The 20879-nt window shown below is 40.0% G+C and overlaps 1 protein-coding gene across 9 annotated transcripts in view; it reads left to right on the top strand.

The window, feature by feature from the left end:
• The window catches only part of WDFY3 (WD repeat and FYVE domain containing 3), a 266585-nt gene that overhangs the window by 227903 nt on the left and 17803 nt on the right, over positions 1-20879 (top strand). For all 9 annotated transcript variants that reach the window (XM_025425680.3, XM_025425694.3, XM_025425668.3 and 6 more), the window contains 8 exons: positions 273-390; positions 1797-1903; positions 9780-9933; positions 14294-14385; positions 14618-14830; positions 17726-17873; positions 19137-19291; positions 20201-20359. In XM_025425680.3, the coding sequence (XP_025281465.1) occupies positions 273-390; positions 1797-1903; positions 9780-9933; positions 14294-14385; positions 14618-14830; positions 17726-17873; positions 19137-19291; positions 20201-20359 (1146 nt within the window). The remainder of the gene's footprint in view (positions 1-272; positions 391-1796; positions 1904-9779; positions 9934-14293; positions 14386-14617; positions 14831-17725; positions 17874-19136; positions 19292-20200; positions 20360-20879) is intronic.

Genomic DNA, 20879 nt, shown 5'->3' with positions numbered 1-20879 from the left:
TTATTCCTCATCTCCAACCTGGATCCTGAGTGTCTTCTATAAATACTTAATTTCTTAAGTAGTTGCTTCAAACTTAATCAGTTAACAAACTGCCTCGTGCCTGTCTGTAAAATATGGATAACCAGCAGGTACAAGGCATTGTTTTGGAGTCCCTTCTGCCCAGTGTAACCACAAATATTTATAAATCATTGTCTGCTATGGCTACTGTATCTTCACTGGCAAGAATGAAAAGTGTAGAGTAATTTGGAATTGGATTTCATTTTGTATTTTAGGAGGTGGATCTGACTAATCCCAAGACATTTAGAAACCTGGCTAAGCCAATGGGAGCACAGACAGATGAACGATTAGCTCAATATAAGAAGCGGTATAAAGACTGGGAAGATCCTAATGGTAAGTAACTTTTCTAGTCATTGAACTTTGTACCTTAGTTTCACATGTAAGCCATGATTTAGTGGCCTGACGTCCTTGTATCTTTCCCCAAATTGCTTATATATCATGACATCTATATAGGTTACATATTCACACATATATACAGCTATCAGATTTAACATGCCACCGAATGGCCCTGCTTAGAAGGCGTGTTTTAGGTGGCTTATCAGGTACTGGCAGAAAACTAAGTGTCTACTTTGTGTAGGTTAGAAATTTCCCATCAGCTAATCTGCTTTTATTTCTAATCATATTTAAACCAGGAACTACGGGCAGCCCGGGTGGCTCAGCGGTTTAGCGCCACCTTCAGCCCAGGGCTTGATCCTAGAGACCCAGGATCGAGTCCCACGTCGGGCTTCCTGTGTGGAGCCTGCTTCTCCCTCTGCCTCTGTCTTTGCCTCTGTTTGTGTGTGTCTCTCATGAATAAATAAATAAAATCTTTAAAAAAAATAATAATATACCAGGAACTACAGTTTCCTTAATTAAACTGTCTTCTAATTTTATTGAGGCATTTTTTGGCATCCTTTTACTTTAACAACAACAACAGTAATAATAATAATAATAATAATAATAATAATAATAATAATAATAGATTACCTCCTGAAACTCTATACTTATTTATTATATTTAATGTTTTGATACTGTTTTGTTTTTAAAGACTTATTTATTTGAGAGAGAAAGAACACACGTGTCTGCTTTCATGAGTTGGGTAAAGGCAGAGGGAGATGGGGTGAGAATCTTAAGCAGACTCAGCACTAAGCACAGAGCCTGATGCAGGGCTTGATCTCACAACCCTGAGATCACAACCTGAGCTGAAACCAAGAGTTGGGTGCTTAACTGACTTCACCACCTAGGCACCCCTATTATGTTTAGTGTTTATCATGTGTCCCCCTGAGATGGATGAAACAAAGGAAAGAAAAACCTAAGCCTAACAGTATTCCCTGTGTGGACCTTTTTTTTTTTCCCTCCAAGGAAAATATGTGATAACAATTGCATAATATTCATAGACAACAATTTAAAGAGAGATCATTGCAAAGCCAGAACCTCATGAAAAGTAGCTGTAAGTCAATATCCTACTTTAGTGGAAGATCGTTTGCTATTAAGGCTTATCTATTATAGGAAGCCTCAAAACATGAATTGGTGGATATGCTAAGTTTGTGGGGAAAGGCACTGAGTTATAGTTAATTTGGATTACTGCCAGATAAGCGAGGGATAGTGGTGCCATAAAGTTTTCAACTCCACAAATGCTAATACTGATTGTGTTTAGTGTCACAACTATCACGTGTTAGTGTTTTCAAGCATATTAATACCAATTTTATTTTTCACCTTTACAGTTTTGTTTTCAATTATGCTTTAATTTTTTTGAACAGGAGAAACTCCAGCCTACCACTATGGGACCCACTATTCATCTGCAATGATTGTGGCCTCGTATCTAGTAAGGATGGAGCCATTCACACAGATATTCTTAAGGCTGCAGGTAAAACTCTAAATTTGCTATTTTTCTATTTTAGTCAAACCTCCTTTCTACTTAAAATTGTTGCTTTTTTTTCTTTTTAATGTTGGTATACTGCCTTACAAGAAGCCCTTTGAAGTTTTAGACACAAAACATAGTCAAACAAAGTGGAATTTCACTGGATCAAAATTAATAAGTAAACTAGAATTTGTTTATAGTAAGCAAGAGCTAGGGTCCTTTTGTTAAAGAAGCAAGTACTGTGTGCTCTCTACCTGACTGGTTTAAATTAACAACAAATATTTTAAAAAGAGTAATATACTCTAGCTTATTCCCTGTCTTCTTGATTATAATTACTTTTCTCCACATTCTCTGTCATTTAATCAGAAAATGTTTATTGAATACTTACTATGTACCAGGCACTGTTCTAAGTACATGGAAGATATCAGTGAATAAACACAAAAGCTCTGCTTGGTAGAGCTTATATATTTTACTTGAGGGAAACAAGGCAAGAATAATAAATAAATACATTTTAAAGTATCTAGGAATATAATAAATGCTATCAGAAAATATAGATCAGAGAAAGGAGGCTGGGAAATATAGGAGTAGGAGGTAGAGGAGGGTGCAGTTCAGTTATAAATAGAGTGGTCAGAGTGAGTCTCCTTGAAAAGGTGGCATGTGAGCAAAAACTTGAAGGAGATGAGGCAGTTATTCATGCAGCTATCTGGAGAAAGTGTGTCCTAGGTGGAGGGAAGAGTCCATGTGAGGGCCCAGAGTTAAGCATGTGCCTGAGATGTTTTAGGAGCAGCAAGGAGGCCACTGTGTCTAGATCAGAGTAAGTGGAGAGAAAACTCATAGAGGATGGCATCAGAGAGGTGGCAGGCCTTGGTGGCATTGTATGGACTTTGGCATTTTCCTGCAGTGAGCTTCCTCATGAAGACAGATACACTGTGTCCACCTAAAACAGCAATAGGGAGTTCGTTTGAGGAAGGTGTGGTATATCTATGAGGCTATGCAATCAAAAGAAATCCTTTTTCTATTTGAATTTATTATAACTTTTTGGGCTTTCTTAGTTTTTCTTTAATTTTTCTTATTAGAGTTCGATTTGCCAACATATAGTATAATACACAGTGCTCATCCTGTCAAGTGTCCCCCTCAGTGCCTGTCACCCAGTCACCCCATCCCCCCGCCCACCTCCCCTTCCACTACCCATTGTTCGTTTCCCAGAGTTAGGAATCTCTCATGCTCTGTCACCTTCACTGATATTTCCCACTCCTTTTCTCTCCTTTCCCCTGTATTCCCTTTTGCTATTTTTTATATTCCCCAAACGAATAAGACCATATAATATTTGTCCTTCTCCAATTGACTTAATCACTCAGCATAACCCCTCCAGTTCCATCCACGTTGCAGCAAATGGTGGGTATTGGTCATTTCTGATGGCTGAGTAATATTCCATGTGTATATAGACCACATATTCTTTATCCATTCATCTTTCGATGGACACTGAGGCTCCTTCCACAGTTTGGCTATTGTGGACATTGCTGCTAGAAACATTGGGGTGCAGGTGTCCCGGTGTTTCACTGCATCTGTGTCTTTGGTGTAAATTCCTGGCAGTGCAATTGCTGGGTCATAGGGGGTAGCTCCATTTTTAACTCTTTGAGGAACCTCCACACAGTTTTCCAGAGTGGCTGCACCAGTTCACATTCCCACCAACAGTGCAAGAGGGTTTCCCTTTCTCCACATCCTCCCAACATTTGTTGTTTCCTGTCTTGTTAATTTTCACCATTCTCACTGGTGTGAGGTGGTATCTCATTGTGGTTGTGATTTGTATTTCCTTGATGGCAAGGAATGCGGAGCATTTTCTCATGTGCTAGTTGGCCGTGTCTATGTCCTCCTCTGTGAAATTTCTATTCATGTCTTTTGCCCATTTCATGATTGGATTGTTTGCTTCTTTGGTGTTGAGTTTAATAAGTTCTTTATAGATCTTGGATACTAGCCCTTTGTCTGATAGGTCATTTGCAAATATCTTCTCCCGTTCTGTAGGTTGTCTTTTATATTTCTGGACTGTATCTTTTGCTGTGCAGAAGTTTTTTATCTTAAGTCCCAATAATTCATTTTGCTTTTGTTTCCCTTGCCTTCATAGATATATCTTGCAAGAAGTTGCCGTGGCCAAGTTCAAAAAAGGTGTTGCCTGTGTTCTCCTCTAGGATTTTGATAGATTCTTGTCTCATATTTAGATCTTTCATCCATTTTGAGTTTATCTTTGTGTATGGTGTAAGAGAATGGTCTAGTTTCATTCTTCTTAACATGCCTGACCAATTTTCCCAGCACCATTTATTGAAGAGACTGTCCTTTTTCCAGTGGATAGTCTTCCCTGCTTTGTCGAATATTAGTTGACCATAGAGTTGAGGGCCCATTTCTGGGTTCTCTGTTCTGTTCCATTGATCTATGTGTCTGTTTTTGTGCCAGTACCACATTGTGTTGATGATCACAGCTTTGTAGTACAACCTGATATCTGGCATTGTGATGCCCCCAGCTCTGATTTTCTTTTTCAATATTCCCCCTAGCTATTCAGGGTCTTTTCTGATTCCACACAAATCTTAAGATGATTTGTTCCAACTGTCTGAAGAAAGTCCATGGTGTTTTGATAGGGATCCCATTAAATGTGTAAATTGCCCTGGGTAGCATTGACATTTTCACAATATTAATTCTGCCAATCCATGAGCATGGAATATTTTTCCATCTCTTTGTGTCTTCCTCAATTTCTTTCAGAAGTGTTCTGTAGTTTTTAGAGTATAGATCCTTTACCTCTTTGGTTAGTTTTATTCCTAGGTATTTTATGCTTTTGGGTACAATGGTAAATGGGATGGACTCCTTAATTTCTCTTTCTTCAGTCTCATTGTGAGTGTATAGAAATGCCACTGACTTCTGGGCATTGATTTTGTATCCTGCCACACTGCCAAATTGCTGTATGAGTTCTAGCAATCTTGGGCTGGAGTCTTTTGGGTTTTCTATGTACTGTATCATGTCATCTGCAAAGAGGGAGAGTTTGACTTCTTCTTTGCCAATTTGAATGCCTTTTATTTCTTTTTGTTGCCTGGTTGCTGAGGCTAGGACTTCTAGTACTAGGTTGAATAGCAGTGGTGAGAGTGGACATCCTTGTCATGTTCCTGATCTTAGGGGAAAGGCTCCCAGTGTTTCCTCATTGAGAATATTTGCTGTGGGCTTTTCGTAGATGGCTTTTAAGATGCTAAGGAATGTACCATCTATCCCTACACTCTGAAGAGTTTTGATCAGGAATGGATGCTGTATTTTGTCAAATGCTTTCTCTGTATCTATTGAGAGGATCATATGGTTCTTGTTTTTTCCTCTTGTTGATATGATCTATCACATTGATTGCTTTACGAGTGTTGAACCAGCCTTGCATCCCAGGAATAAATCCTACTTGGTCATGGTGAATAATCTTCTTAATGTACTGTTGGATCCTACTGGCTAATATCTTGTTGAAAATTTTTGCATCTGTGTACATCAGGGATATTGGTCTATAATTCTCCTTTTTGGGGGGTCTGTCTGGTTTTGGAATTAGGGTGATGCTGGCCTCATAGAATGAGTTTGGGAGTATTCCATCCCTTTCTATCTTTTGGAACAGCTTTAGTAAAATAGGTATGGTTTCCTCTCCAAACGTTTGATAGAATTCCCCTGGGAAGCCATCTGGCCTTGGACTTTTGTGACTTGGGAGGTTTTTGATGACTGCTTCAATTTCCTCCCTGGTTATCAGCCTATTGAGATTTTCTATTTCTTCTTATTCTAGTTTTGGTAGTTTGTGGCTTTCCAGAAATGTGTCCATTTCTTCTAGATTGCCTAATTTATTGGTGTATATCTGCTCATAATATGGTTTTAAAATAGTTTGTATTTCCTTGGTTGGCTGTGATCTCGCCTTTTTCATTTGTGATTTTATTAATTAGAGTCTTTTCTCTTTTGTTTTTAATAAGGCTGGCTAATGGTCTATCTATCTTAATAATTCTTTCAGAGAACCAACTCCTGGTTTTGTTGATCTGTTCCATGGTTCTTCTGGTCTCTATTTCATTGAGTTCTGCTCGAATCTTTATTAACTCTCTTCTTCTGCTGGGTGTAGGTTTTATTTGCTGTTCTTTCTCCAGTTCCTTTAGGTACAAGGTTAGCTTGTGTATTTGGGTTTTTTTACAGTTTTTTGAGGGATGCTTGTATTGCAATGTATTTCCCTCTCAGGACTGTTTTTGCTGTATCCCAAAGATTTTGAATGGTTGTATCTTCTTTCTTATTAGTTTCCATGAATCTTTTTAATTCTTCTCTAATTTCCTGGTTGACCCTTTCATTTTTAAGCACGATGGCCTTTAACCTCCACATGTTTGAATTTCTTCCAAATTTCTTCTTGTGATTGAGTTCTAGTTTCAAAGCATTATGGTCTGAAAATATGCAGGGGACAATCCCAGTCTTTTGGTATGGGTTAAGACCTGGTTTGTGACCCAGTATATGGTCTATTCTGGAGAAAGTTCCATGTGCACTTGAGAAGAATGTGTATTCAGTTGCGTTTGGATGTAAAGTTCTGTAAATATCTGTGAAATCCATCTGGCCCAATGTATCATTTAAAGCTCTCATTTCTTTGGAGATAGTGTGCTTAGAAGATCTGTTATTTGTAGAAAGCACCGTGTTAAAGTCTCCCAGCATAAGTGTATTATTATCTAATTATGTCTTAACTTTGGTTATTAATTGATTGATAGACTTGGCAGCTCCCACATTCGGGGCATATATATTGAGGATTGTTAAGTCCTCTTGTTGGATAGATCCTTTAAGTATGATATAGTATCCCTCGTCATCTCCTACTATAGTCTTTGGGATAAACTTTAATTTATCTGATATGCGGATTGCTACCTCTGTTTTCTTTTGAGGACCGTTTGAATGGTAAATGGTTCTCCAACCTTCCATTTTCAGGCTGTAGGTGTCCTTAGGTCTAAAATGAATCTCTTGTAGACAGCAAATAGATGGACCTTGCTTTTTTATCCAGTCTGAAACCCTGCACCATTTGATGGGATCATTAAGCCCATTCACGTTCAGAGTTACTATTAAAAGACAGGAATTTAGTGTCATCGTAATACCTATTCCATTCCTGTTTTTGTGGGTTATATTTCTTTAGGCGTCCTCTTTCTTTTACAGAGTCCCCCTTAATATATTTTACAGAGCTGGTTTGGTGGTCAGTTATTCTTTCAGTTTCTGCTTATCTTGGAAGCCCTTTATCTCTCCTCCTATTCTGAACGAGAGCCTTGCTGCATAAAATATTCTTGGTTGCATGTTCTTCTCATTTAGGACCTTGAGTATGTCCTGCCAGCCCTTTCTGGCCTGCCAGGTCTCTGTGGAGAGGTCTACTGTTAATCTAATATTTCTCCCCATATAAATTAGGGATCTCTTGTCTCTTGCTGCTTTAAGGATTTTCTCTTTATCTTTGGAATTCGCAAGTTTCACTATTAGATGTCGGGGTGTTGAACGGCTTTTATTGATTTTAGGGGCGATCTCTCTATCTCCTAGATCTGAATGCCTGTTTCCCTCCCCAAGTTAGGGAAGTTCTCAGCTATGATTTGTTCAAATACACTTTTGGACCTCTGTCCCTTTTGGCGCCCTCTGAAACCCCAATTAAACGTAGATTTTTCCTTCTAAGGCTGTCATTTATTTCCCTTAACCTTTCTTCATGGTCTTTTCATTGTTTTTCTCTTCTTTCCTCTGCTTCCTTCCTTGCCATCAACTTGTCTTCTATGTCACTCACTCTTTCTTCTACCTCATTAACCCTTGTCTTTAGGACCTCCAGTTTGGATTGCATCTCATTTAATTGATTTTAAGTTTGGCCTGATTAGATCTTAATTCTGCAGTCATGAAGTCTCTTGAATCCTTTTGCTTTTTTCCAGAGCCACCAGTAGCTTCGTAATTGTGCTTCTGAATTGGCTTTCTGACATAGAATTGTAATCCAAATTCTGTAACTCTGTGGCAGAGAGTACAGTTTCTTTCTTTTGTGGTGAGTTCTTTCTAGTCATTTTGCTCAGTGCAGAGTGGCTAAAAATGAGTTGTACTGGAAAAAGGAAGAAAAAAAAAGAGAAAAAATAAAAAACAAGGAGGGGCATCCTCTGGTTCTATATACTGTAAATCCCTCGACTTCCCCTGGAGCTTTCCATCCAAGTTCTTGCTTGGCCAAGAACTTGCTCTTCCCCTGTCCTTCCAGCTGGTCTTCTGGGGGAGGGGCCTGCTGTGTTGATTCTCACGTGTGTGCACCTGGGGGAGCTGCCCACCCCCTGCCAGGTGCACAGCTCAGTGCGAGCTGTTTATGCTGAGGCCCCTGTTCCCTGGCAGCCCCGCCTCTCCAGGCACAGGATGACACCAAGAGGAACACCATCCCTAAGGCGGTCACCTCTCCAGCCCTGGAGTCTGCTCCCGCAGTAACTACCGCAGCTCCCAGTCCCCAGGGACCTGGATGCTCCGGGCACGGGGGCGCCGATCTGCACAGCTGGAGGCACCCGGCGGCAGGAGCATCCTCTCTGTCCTATGCCCTCCCTGCCTCCGCCTGTCCCGGGGAGAGCGCAGGATCCTGGCTGTGTCCCCGGCACCCTGAGCTCTGGAGTCTGCGCTGCTGGAATCGCGCTCCTGGGCCGCGCAGGCCCCTCCGCGCGGAGTCCCCGCCTGAGTTGCTCCCCGGGCCCACCCGGCGCCTGCTCCAGCCCTTTACTGAACTCAGCCCGCGGTGTGTGGCGCGCTCTCCCCCAGGCACACTTCCTCTCCTAGTGACCCCAGGAACCTGGGGGCTCCACCGCCCCTCCTGGGATCCTGCCCGAGTTCCCTGCGAGTGCCTTTCCCTCCGGGAAGAATCTGGTGCAGATTTTTAAAAGTTCCTGCTTCTCCGGGACTGGGCTTTCCTGTCAAGAGGCTTTTGCCGCCAGGCCTTAGCAGGGCTCCTGACAGCAGCCCTCCCCCACTTGATTCTTTTTTATTTATTTTATTTATCTATCTATCTCTCTGTCTAATTATTTATTTTCCGTCTTCCTACCTTGTTAGAAGCGCGACCTCTTCTCACTGTAGCATTCCAGCTGTTCTCTCTTTAAATCTCAGGCCGAATTCATAGATTTTCAGGATGATTTGAAGGTTATCTAGGTAATTTGGTGGGGACAGGTGACTTGGGGACCCTACTCCTCCTCCAGCTTGCCCCGCCCTACTTTCCTAATTTTTCACCTAATTCTTAGAAGTGTGAGAACTTGAATGTCATGTTAATTTAAAATATCAATCAAACATATATTTAACTTGAATGTTTCCAACTGTAGATGGCCACATTAGAATCTTATTTTTAGGAGCATCATCAAACTGTGGAAGAATTCATATTTCCTTACACTCTTGCCCTCTCACTAAAAACTAATTTTTAAATGACTTCTAAAAGTCTTTGTATTTGGATTTCACTTTGATTACAAAATATACATTCATTAAGCACAATTATGAAGCACTCCTTTTAAGAAGCACCCCCAAAAGAATGAGACTAATTTTCTTTTTGTGATTTTTAAAATTGTGTGTGTGGGGATCCCTGGGTGACTCAGCGGTTTAGCATTTGCCTCCGGCCCAGGGCATGATCCGGGAGTCCTGGGATCCAGTCCTGCTTCGGGCTCCCTGCATAGAGCCTGCCTCTGTGTGTGTGTGTGTGTGTGTGTGTGTGTGTGTGTGTGTGTCTCGTGAATAAATAAAGAAAATCTTAAAATTGTGTTTGGTCTAGGATGATGGGAAATTTGAATTGTGACCAAATGTATTTATTTTATTTTTTCAAGCCAGTGAGCTTGACAGAAGCCATGAGGTAGGGACGGCTCTCTAACAGAGCAGTGTCTTCTCATTTTGCCCACAGGGAGGCCACTTTGACCTGGCTGACCGGATGTTCCACAGTGTGCGTGAGGCCTGGTATTCAGCATCAAAGCACAATATGGCAGACGTAAAAGAACTTATCCCAGAGTTTTTTTACTTACCAGAATTCCTGTTCAATTCCAACAACTTTGATCTAGGTATGTACAGTTGTGGCACTGTCTTAGGAACATTAACCTGGAAAAGACCAATAGAAATGAAACTTTCCTATATATTGTCTGCAGTACACACTGACAGGAAAGGACTTCCTTGTGGTTTCAGCAGATATTATTTACTGTGTGTGGGTGTAAATGGAAAAATAGATTTATGCCCAAAATAGCTGTTTCAAATGTGGAATCTTGGGAAAATTTAAAAACTAACAAAGATTACATTTAATGGTCAGAATATTGTGACTTCAATAAAAACAAAGGTGAGGTGACAATATATTTCAAAATTATTAAGGTTGAAGTTAATAGCCAAAAATGATATAGCCACATTTTTCATGTATTGCTTTAATCTTATGTATTGCCTGAGGCATTCTCAGCTTGCATGCTAATATGTTTTAAAATTAGAATTTTAGAATAACTTTAATTCCTCTTCTCTATCCTGTTAGAGTAGTATTATCTAGAAAAACAAACAAATCAATAGTTCTAAGAAGTAGAGAAATTTCGTCAGTACTCTGCTTTCTTTATATAATCCAGTTATGGGAAATAGATTTGATTTCGGCTACAGTTTCTTGGAACATAGTTTGCTGATCTAGGTTTCTGAGTATTTCTTTTTCAACATCAAAATTCCATTGTTTCCACTTTAGAATATTCCTGCCAGACATTCTTCTATTTTCATATATTTTTAATATTTCATATCATATCATATTTAAGAGTTCAACATACTGTACTACCTCGAAGTTTTGTTAATAGAAAATTCAGGGAAATGTTCATATCCAATACATCTGAGGATTTTTCTTTTTAAAACTAGTTTTAAATGATTTTTAATTGTCCATTGGCAGTTCTAACTTTGTGAAATTATTGCTCCAGGTATAATGGGAAAGATAATAAGACTCTCTCAATAGCTCTCGCAAAAGACCTGAAACAGTCTCATCACCTGTGATCGGACCTAGAGCTAACTTTTGAGAAACTAAAAATACCAAGTTGTAGACCTTGGAGTTGGATTGAGTGATGGCTCCTTAAAGGAATAGAATAGATGGTGAACAGGGAAAAACGACAAATGCATACACAGTATTTGAATATGGATGCACATTTAGTGTTTTATGTGTTCACTTATAATTCACATTTGGAAAATGCTACTCTCTTCTCTGGGGATACTACTTTCAAAGAGAAAAATATGGAGAGGTACAGAAAGAGCCCCATTCTTCCAGAAACACTAGATCAGTTATAATAACATACGTTGCAAAAATGTTTTAGCCCAGACCACTTACAAACCTCACTAAATTACCCAGTTTTAAATAAGTAAATTTAAAAAGGGTCATGTATTTTTGTCATGCTCAGCTTCATAATAAATCTTCCTTCCATGAAATCACACACTTTAAAAAACACTATTTGCATGTAAGAGCTAAAGCCATAAAGGAAAAAAAAAAAAAAAAGCTAAAGCTGTAAAACTCTTACAAGAAAACATAGGGTTAAATCTAAATCTTACTGATCTTCTGTTTGCTGATGCATTCACAGGCATCAACAACAAAAAAGATGACTTGGACTTGATCAAAATGTAACACTTCTGTGTCCAAGAGCATTATGAAGAAGCTGAAAAGAAAACCTACAGAATGGGAGAAAATATTTGCAAGCGATATATCTCTTAAGGGTCTAGTATCCAGAATATAAAGAACTCTTATAACTCAACAGCAAAAAGATAACCCAATAAAAAAAAAAGTGGGCCAATGACCTAAGTAGACATTTCTCCAAAGAAGTTATACAAATGGCCAGTAAGCACATGAAAAGATGCTCAGCATCATTAGTCATTAGGCAAGTACCAGTGAAAATCACAGTGAGGTACCACTTTCACATCCACTAGGATGGCTGTGGTGAAAAAAAGCCACAGCCATGGAAAAAAGTAAGAACTGAAAAGAGTGTGGAAAGAGTAGCAGCTTCATGCACTGGTGGTGGGGATGTATACCATGGCTCAGCTGCTGTGGAAGACAGCTTGGTGGGTTCTTAAAATTTAAAAATAGAATCACCATAAGACCTGGCAATTCCACTCTGAGATTTCTGTCCAAAAGAACTGAAGACAGGGACTCAGGCAAGTACATATACACACCTGTTCATGGCAACATTACGCACAGTAGCCACGTGTTAGAAGCAGGCCACATGTCTGCCGATGAATAAACAAATTGTGGAATATACATACAGTGGAATGTTATTTAGCCATGGAGAAGTAGGAATTACTGATACACGCTCTAACATGGATGAATCTCAGAAACATTATGCTAAGTGAAAGAAGCCAGACACAAAATATCACTTAATTTATGATTCTGTTTATAGAATATCCAGCATAGATAAATCTACAGACAAAGAACATAGATCAGTGGTTACCCAGATAGGGCAGGAGGAATGGGGAACCACTGCTTAATGGATATAAGATTTCCCTGTGAGGTGATGAAAATCTTTTAGGGCTAGATAGAGGTGATGGCTACACAAAATTGTGAATGTACTAAATGCCACTGAATTGTTCGCTTTAAAATGGTTAATTTGGTTAGGTAAATTTCATTTCAATTACCAAGAAAAAAAAACCACACACACACAAAAACGTTGTTTGGCCTCTAACTGGGAAAGATAGAAATGATGTGAAACAAAGTGCACTTGGGTTTTTTTTCCTGGTTCTGGGATGAGTAACATTCTCCCAGTCTTCTTATCTGTATACCCTTGGATATAGGTATACATGCAGGGAAGCTGCAGAGTACCAGAACCAGACCAGGAGTATACTACAGAATGTTCCCTTTAAATTTTTAAATTGCAGATAGTGCTGGTGAAATAAAATTATATAGCACAAATATTAGGGATTATAAGCATATTTTTTGAAAAGTAGATTATATGTCAAGTCTGGGGATTATTACTTGCTTCTTATTGAAAACTTGGGCCTGAGAGGAGTGGACTGAGAGTGTGAAAGAGAGGGAGAGATGGCAGTAACTTGGTTGTTTTATTTTTTTCTTAAGTCATATGGTATTTTTTCCAACAAGTTAAGACATTCCTTTAAACAATAAACTGATTTTTGTTTTTCTCACTTTATATCACATTGTCAGTAAAGCCATTAAATAACAGTGATGAGGATAAGATTGTTTCTGTGGGAAATATTTTTATTGGCCCTCACTTGAAACTGTCTTTGTGTTCTAGAATTTGAACAATTTGAACTTCTCTGAAATTTTCTAATACGACTGTTTATCTGAGTCAACATAACTATTCATAGAATCATTTTTTACATTGATCATCTGATTTGTATTGAGGAAAACTGTAATCTAAGGTTGACTTTTTGATCTTTACTTCATAAAAATGAAAAGACAGGACCTGTTTCCTGAGATACCAGTCCCATGTAATATGTTTTGTTTTGGATGGATTTTATAGCAAACAGTTTCTTTAATATTTTTCAGATTATCTAGCTGTGACTAAATTAACAGTTTCTATGGAATAAATATCACTTCCTTGTATTTTTTGTTTCTGCCAATAGCCCCATAGTTTTTCCAGATGTTTTTTTGTGTTAAATGGTATACTGATAGCAAAAAGTTACATATCAGATTTGATTTTTTTTAATGAGAGTCCCTACGGCATAATACATGTCAGTTCTACAGCGCTCTCTCAAGAGTTTAAGAATCAGAAATAGGAGAAACCACGTGTATTGCGAATATTTCTGAAAGGTTGATATTTTCATTTCCTCTTTAGCAAAAAGAGCACTCAAACATCTCAGTGACTTAGAAATTAGGTATTCCTCCAGCAGCCTTCATGTGAATGGCAAAAGTTTGTCAAAACATAAAGATAAGAAATTCAGTAGTGGTTCACTGCTGATGACTCACCAAGTTCTAAGCATTCAGGAAAAACACAAACAAAAGATTTGAGAGAAATTGCTGATGATCTTCCAAATGTGCAGACCTAAGGGGGTGGAACTTGAGCATTTTTTCCAAACTCAAAACAGTAGCCTCACAAAAGTTTTCATTACAAAGGAGTCCCGTGGTCAGTTAAATTTCAGGAATGTTGTGCCTAACACCCCTCCCAGAGAAGGGCTGTGCCTCTGAGGAGTCTTGCAGGAGGAAACATGTTTAACTTTGGGTAACTCAGCATTTCTGAAGTCATCTGACAGGGCGGGCCCCTTATTTTTGCTAACGCTTAATAATCTGAGAGGGAACACTCTAAGGAGCAAACTTAGGGAAATACCAGAGTAGATGATCTCAGAGGGCCCTTTCTGGTGGTAAAATCTCATAATTCTGGTGATGAACCTAACCCACTATTTCTCTGTTACTTTAATGTAAAGTTACTATTTATCCTGTCTTTCATTATCTCTTTAATTTATCCAATTGCACAGGCTGTAAACAAAATGGCACCAAGCTTGGAGATGTTATCCTTCCACCATGGGCAAAAGGGGACCCACGGGAATTCATCAGAGTCCACCGTGAGGTAATGGGAGCCCCCTTTGCAGTTGAATTTTGAGCCCCCTTTGCAGTTGAATTTGGATTTCCTTACAAAGAGAGGACTTTGAGCAAAATATCACCCATTTGTTCAAATTACAGATATGGTTCTTATGATTTTTAGTTATCTTAGTTCCTTGTGATCTCTGACCAGTTCTTTTTGCTTTCTGAGCAAGTAATAAAAGTCAGCCTGTGACTGAACATGTGTTTTGAAATTACAGGCTTTGGAATGTGATTACGTGAGTGCCCATCTGCATGAGTGGATTGACTTAATCTTTGGCTATAAACAGCAAGGCCCTGCTGCAGTAGAAGCTGTAAATGTCTTCCACCATCTTTTTTATGAGGGTCAAGTGGATATCTACAACATAAATGATCCACTAAAGGAGACAGCCACCATAGGATTTATTAATAACTTTGGTCAGATCCCTAAACAGGTACGGATATTCTTATTGTTGCTTTCAGTTTCATTTTTTAAGCTTTAATAATATTGCTATAGATGGTGAATGGCCATATAATATAATAAGTTTAGGCTAAGTTTTCATTGAAGAGCCATACCACCCGATAGGTTCAGTAGGTTCCAAGATGATTGCTTTCTCCTCCCTTCTGCAGTCTAGGTAAATAGAAATGTTCAAAGAGAATTTCCCCTCAGACTAGTGCAGAATGTGCTTCCGTGTATCTACACAAGACCTGGTGGGAGGATGGGAAGAGCACAATCAGGAAAGAAGATGGGGTCTTGGGGGCCATAGCACACCCAGAGGGGGTTTCATCCCAAGGTGAGTAGGAAGCCAGTGCTGACTTTGAACAAGGAAATAGCATGGTCATATTTTGATTTTTTTTTTTTTAAGATTTTATTTTTGAGTATTTTTGAGTAATCTCTACATCCAGCATGGGGCTTGAATTTACAACCCCTAGATTAAGGGTTGTGTGCTATACCGACTGAGCCAGCCAGGTGCCCCCATATTTATTTCAGTTTTAAAGATCATCCTGTCCATAGTCTTATAAATGCACACACTCTAGGGGAACCAAGTTAGCAGGAGAATACCACCCAGGAAGCTCTTAATAATAGTCGAGGGAACAGATGGTGGTGTGTAGATTAGATTAGGGATGCAGGTCTGATGAGTGCTCTGGAGGAGATGCATGCCATGTGAATGGCAAGAATTAGCCCTGTACTAGCTGCTCTAACTGCTGTCTCCAACCTGAACAGAAAGACCAAGAACATAGCCACCCAGTACCCAGATGGAGTAGATCTCTCACTTCATAGTGAGCAAACCCCTATTAGAGACTTTATACCGTCTTTCCTCCCCATCCTCCAGACCACACCAGAAGAGTGTGATGTGCCAGGGGTAACCAGTGCTGTCGGAAAGACACACTTTGCTGGCCGTTCAAACCACCTGCTTTTCCGTGCCCCAGGCTCTGCACTTTGTCCTAGCTATCCTTCTCTGGTCCTGCCTCAGATCTCTCTCCTGGGCTCCCTTTCTGTACATTAAACCAACTTGGAGGTTTCCAGGGTTGATAGTTGGGAACACTCAGAACAAGGACACATCTTTGTATGACATACAGCAGGAGAACCTGTAACCACACCACTCATGGTGCAATCTGACCCCCCAACCAAGGAGCTATGTTTACTTTTAAAGAGGGAGTTGCAGAAGGAGAGGGAGAAAGAGAGCCCCAAGCAGACTTCACGCCCAGCCCAATGCAGGGCTTGATCCCACAATCCTGGACCGAGACCTGAGCCAACACTCGAATTGGACGCCTAACTGACTGAGCCACCCTGGCACCCTGGAACTGTGTTTACTTTTAATGTGAAATGCTTATTGATGACCTTTAATTGCAGCTGAAGAATCTCAGTCATACCTTTCCTTTTTACTGAGGTTTACAAGCACAGGAACTGTTTCATACTCTCTTAAGACACAAATATTCTGAACAAAAAAATCAAGACACATGCACTAAGGATTTTAGTCCCACTTTCTTGAGTTTAAGAGGCAGACAGTATGGGAACTATAGTTTGAATATTTCTCAGACATTCCAGTGACTGATAAGAGTCCTTCGAAGTATGCCATTCTAGAAAGTCTAGGTTTAGATACACCTGGGTGACTCAATTGGTTAAATGTCTGCCTTTGGCTCAGGTCATGATCCCAGCTCTACGTTGAGCTCCCTGCTTAGCAGGGAGTTTGCTTCTCCCTCTGCCTGCCACCCCCAACCCCCCTCCCCCACCGCCACTCATACTTTTGCTCTCAAATAAATTTTTAAAATCCTCAAGAAAAAGAGAAAAATCTAGGTTTAACTGTCAGCCTATCCATACATTGTTATATACCCTCGCCTGGCAAGGTGCTCTATCCCTAGGTCCTCTTAAAAGTTTTTCAGCAAATGTCCATTTATGAACATGCTTTAAAGTAGGGGGGTCTTTTTATGCAACTGAAGAGTCTGTGTCATTTAGAGAAAATAACAGAACCCTGATCTATGCATATATATATATATATGTATATATATATATATATGATAGGAACAATGTGTTTGAATGTTTGGGTGTCTAAAATGTCTTTCTCTGTACAAAACATTTTTTCTTCGGAAATCCAGAATGTCAAATTCACAAAATGTGAAGGTTTTCTAGTCATTTTAAATCTCATTTTCATAAGATTTTCTAAGTATCTTCCTCAGACTAACAGAAATGGCTCTATGCCTATTTTGGAGATCTATAGTATTTGAAAAAATCATCTTAAATCTGTATTGATAATTTTTTAGTTCTATAGTAATACCGAACCGAACAGGGATGTCAAAGATTTTATTTTCTTTTTTTCCCCTTTATAGCATTGTAATGCACAAAGAAGGCAATAGTGTTCATACTTTCAACAAATTAGTAGCATCTAAAAGACACCAAAATGATGTCACAGAGAGAAAGACCATGTTGAAGCCAGAAATAACTTAGTTAGAATGTCTGCCTGCCAACAGTGGTACAGAATGGTATCTGGCTATAAAGAATTGGTTACTTTTTAAAATCATTGGAAAATAATTGTTGGTCAACTATAGTTTGAGTAGATTAATTTACTCCTGAAAAGTTACGAAATCAGAACAGCATAGAGCATGGTGATAACCCAAGCTTTTAAAAAGTTTCATGGTCCCGTCCCTGCTTGCTGAGATGGGGGAGACCTCTGGCATCCTACTGAGCCTCCCTAAAAGTTCTTTCCTCCAGGGGAAGGTGTGGTAATGTAGTGCCTAGTGGTCATTGTAAAGCTCAAGTGAAATATAAATGTAACTAACTACTGGCATATAAAAGGGCGCTCAGTAAGTGTTAGCTTTCATTGTAAAATGTGTCACCTCTTTCATCCTAGTTATTTAAGAAACCTCATCCACCAAAACGAGTGAGGAGCCGACTGAACGGAGACAGTATGGGTGCCTCTGCCCCCCCGGGGTCCTCAAGTGACAAGATCTTTTTCCATCACCTGGACAACTTGAGGCCTTCTCTAACACCAGTAAAAGGTGAGGTGTGATAGGAAGTCGGCCTTTGTTTGTGGGAGTAGTTAACAATCTCAGCTTAACAATAGCAAATGTGTTTTTCAACATTAGTGTCATTTGTAGTAAGTGCTGTGTTTTTTGTGATAAATCACCAAATACTTGTTAGATTTTTCTCCTTTTCCTTTTAGTTGGTTTGGGTATTTTTGGCCTATTGGATTTTTCATCAAGAAGAACCAAACAGGTTTCTCCTCCCTGCTAAGATAGCGAGAAAACTCTAATATACCAAATTTCGTAGGTCAACTTTTTATGTGTAGAAAAACCTTTGTAATCTACAGTAATATGTGTTCTGTCAATTTAGAGATAACAGTAAAAAGACTACATTTTTGATATGCAAACTAAAACTATCTGTCTTTTATCTAATGTGGTTGTGAGTTATCTAAAAGTACTTTTTTGAGGTACCTCGGTGGCTCAGTTGGTTAAGCAAGCCTTCGGCTCAGGTCATGATCTCTGGGTCCTGGGATCAAGCCCCAGTCAGAGTGGGCTCCCTGCTCAGCAGGGAACCTGCTTCTCCCTCTGCCGCTCCCCACCCGTTCTCTCCCCGCACCAAATAAAATCTTAAATAAATAAATGTACTTTCTCAAGTGGATTTTTTTCCCTTAGAATGAAAAAATGTTATTGCTACATCTTGAGGTTGTCACCGTTAAATCCAAAAATTGGAGTATCAAAGTCTGGTTAATTTGGTAGGCACTCCGTGCCATTTTGGCTCATTACAGAAACTGACCTGTGCCAACTCCACTCACCACCAGTAGTGGTTATGGAACACTGGTGTGTTCAGCAGTGTTCTGGGGCAGAGCAGGGAGTCGGACCTCTTGAGGGACAGCATGTCCTTCCTTCAGGAAGTCTAAGGCTGGATATCATTTGGGAGGTGCTGAAGGCTTAGGTTAATTGAAGGTCTGGATATGGCATTCTGGAGAGCATCCCAGATTACTCTGTGCTGTCCAATGATCAAGAAGACTAGCCACTTGCTAGGAACCAAACCCACATGTGTCAAGAGACAGGAAGGCTGGAAGGAAGCCCTGCAGAACACTTGTCAGGGTCCAAGTCCATCCACCCAGTGGAGACTCAAAAGCCAAGCTCATTGGCTAAGGTTATTTTGTCCTAATGTACATGTCAGGATACTTGATTCATATGAATATTTGAGAGGACAATCCCTTATAGGGTCATGAGGTTCATTTTTCTTGTCCCTGTTCTGTTGATGTTTTTTTTTTTTTTTTTTTTTTTTTACAGAACTTAAAGAGCCTGTGGGACAAATAGTGTGTACAGATAAAGGCATTCTTGCAGTAGAACAGAATAAAGTTCTTATTCCACCAACCTGGAACAAAACTTTCGCTTGGGGCTATGCAGACCTGAGCTGCAGGCTGGGAACCTATGAGTCAGACAAGGTTTGCATTGTTTCTTGCTCACTCATTTAATCTTGCTCTTTTGTGGTTTGGATATCCTGCTTCAAAGGGGTGGGAAGAGCCTGGGCCAAGGGCTAATCACCTGCTCCTCCAGAGACTCGAAGAAGGGAGAGCTTTACGGCATCAAATCAGGTTGAAGGAGTTGTGGACAAGGCATGTTTCCTACAGAATAAGCCTCTTTTGAAAAGTTGTGCACTATGCTCTAGCAGTTTCCCTCTTAAAGAATTCCTCCGAGAGGTCCGCCAGCCAGGTATTCACCATTTCTGACAACTTAAAAGAGCCTCTTTTTGGTGGATCACGGTCTGGCCCACTTACCATTTCAGTACTTTTAAGTGGCTGATGGAAAACCCGTCACCTGTCACCCAGGCAGCAGCAACTACTGTGTGGAGTCCCATAGTAGCTCTTGGAGAGGCTCTATGTGTGACCGTTCAATTTCCTTTGCTAGCCCTCTGCCGATCCCCTCCTGAAGGCAGGTGAGATCTAGTTTATGCAAGTCTGTGTATCGCTGTGTGACACAATTCTATTTAGTTAACGTTCTTGTTGAACAGCAGCACTGTAATCTCCATTCACCTCTAACTGGCTACAGCAAACACATCCTTCTACCAGGTTGTCCCCTGCATCATACACAGCATCACACAGTCAGAACATCATTTTTCTGGACTGAAGAAACTGGAGATACCCACTATGAGCAAAGTCCCTTTTAATATGATTTCTTACCACAACTGCCGCTAGAGGCCGTAGGGCTAGTTCAGGGTAGAGCCTCAGCAGAAATGTTGCCAGAGTGAATCCAGTCCAGAATTTATGTGGACATTTGCCTATGAGGTACCTACGTGGGGGTTGTCCTTCACTCAGTGTGCTTGGTGTGTGTCTCACATCTATTTTATTTTACAGGTAGTGACTATTTACGAATGTTTGTCTGAGTGGGGCCAGATTCTCTGTGCAATCTGCCCCAACCCCAAGTTGGTCATCACCGGTGGAACGAGCACAGTTGTCTGTGTCTGGGAGATGGGCACCTCCAAAGAAAAGGCCAAGACCCTCACTCTCAAACAGGTAACCAAATAAATGGAAGATGGACCTATCCCGTCTTGGCATCCTGTGCTCTAGAGAAACTACAAAGCTTCCTTAATTCTAAGGTGCTTCAGATATCATGGACAAAATTAAAAAAATGTATGTTCTTTTGCTACAAATGGGTCGTAAGAAAAAAGAAATGAAATCAGATGGTACTATTTCTAAAAATGATCTAAACTGGGCCTTTTTTAAAATCTAAAGCAACAGGGATCCTGGGTGGCTCAGTGGTTTAGCACCTGCCTTTGGCCCAGGGCGTGATCCTGGAGTCCCGGGATCGAGTCCCACGTCAGGCTCCCAGCATGGAGCCTGCTTCTCCTTCCTCCTGTGTCTCTGCCTTTCTCTCTCTCTCTCTCTCTCTCTCTCTCATAAATAAATAAATAAATAAATAAATAAATAAATAAATAAATAATAAATAAAATCTAAAGCAAGCTGTCTTTAGGTAATATATTAATATGGGTTCTTGGGTGGCTCGGTTGAGCATCCAACTCTTGGTTTCAGCTCA

The sequence above is a fragment of the Canis lupus genome, chromosome 32, assembly GCF_003254725.2.
Source record: "Canis lupus dingo isolate Sandy chromosome 32, ASM325472v2, whole genome shotgun sequence".
NCBI lineage: Eukaryota > Metazoa > Chordata > Mammalia > Carnivora > Canidae > Canis > Canis lupus.
The sequence above is the reverse complement of the archived record's forward strand: the minus strand, read 5'-3'. Positions and strand labels throughout refer to the sequence as shown.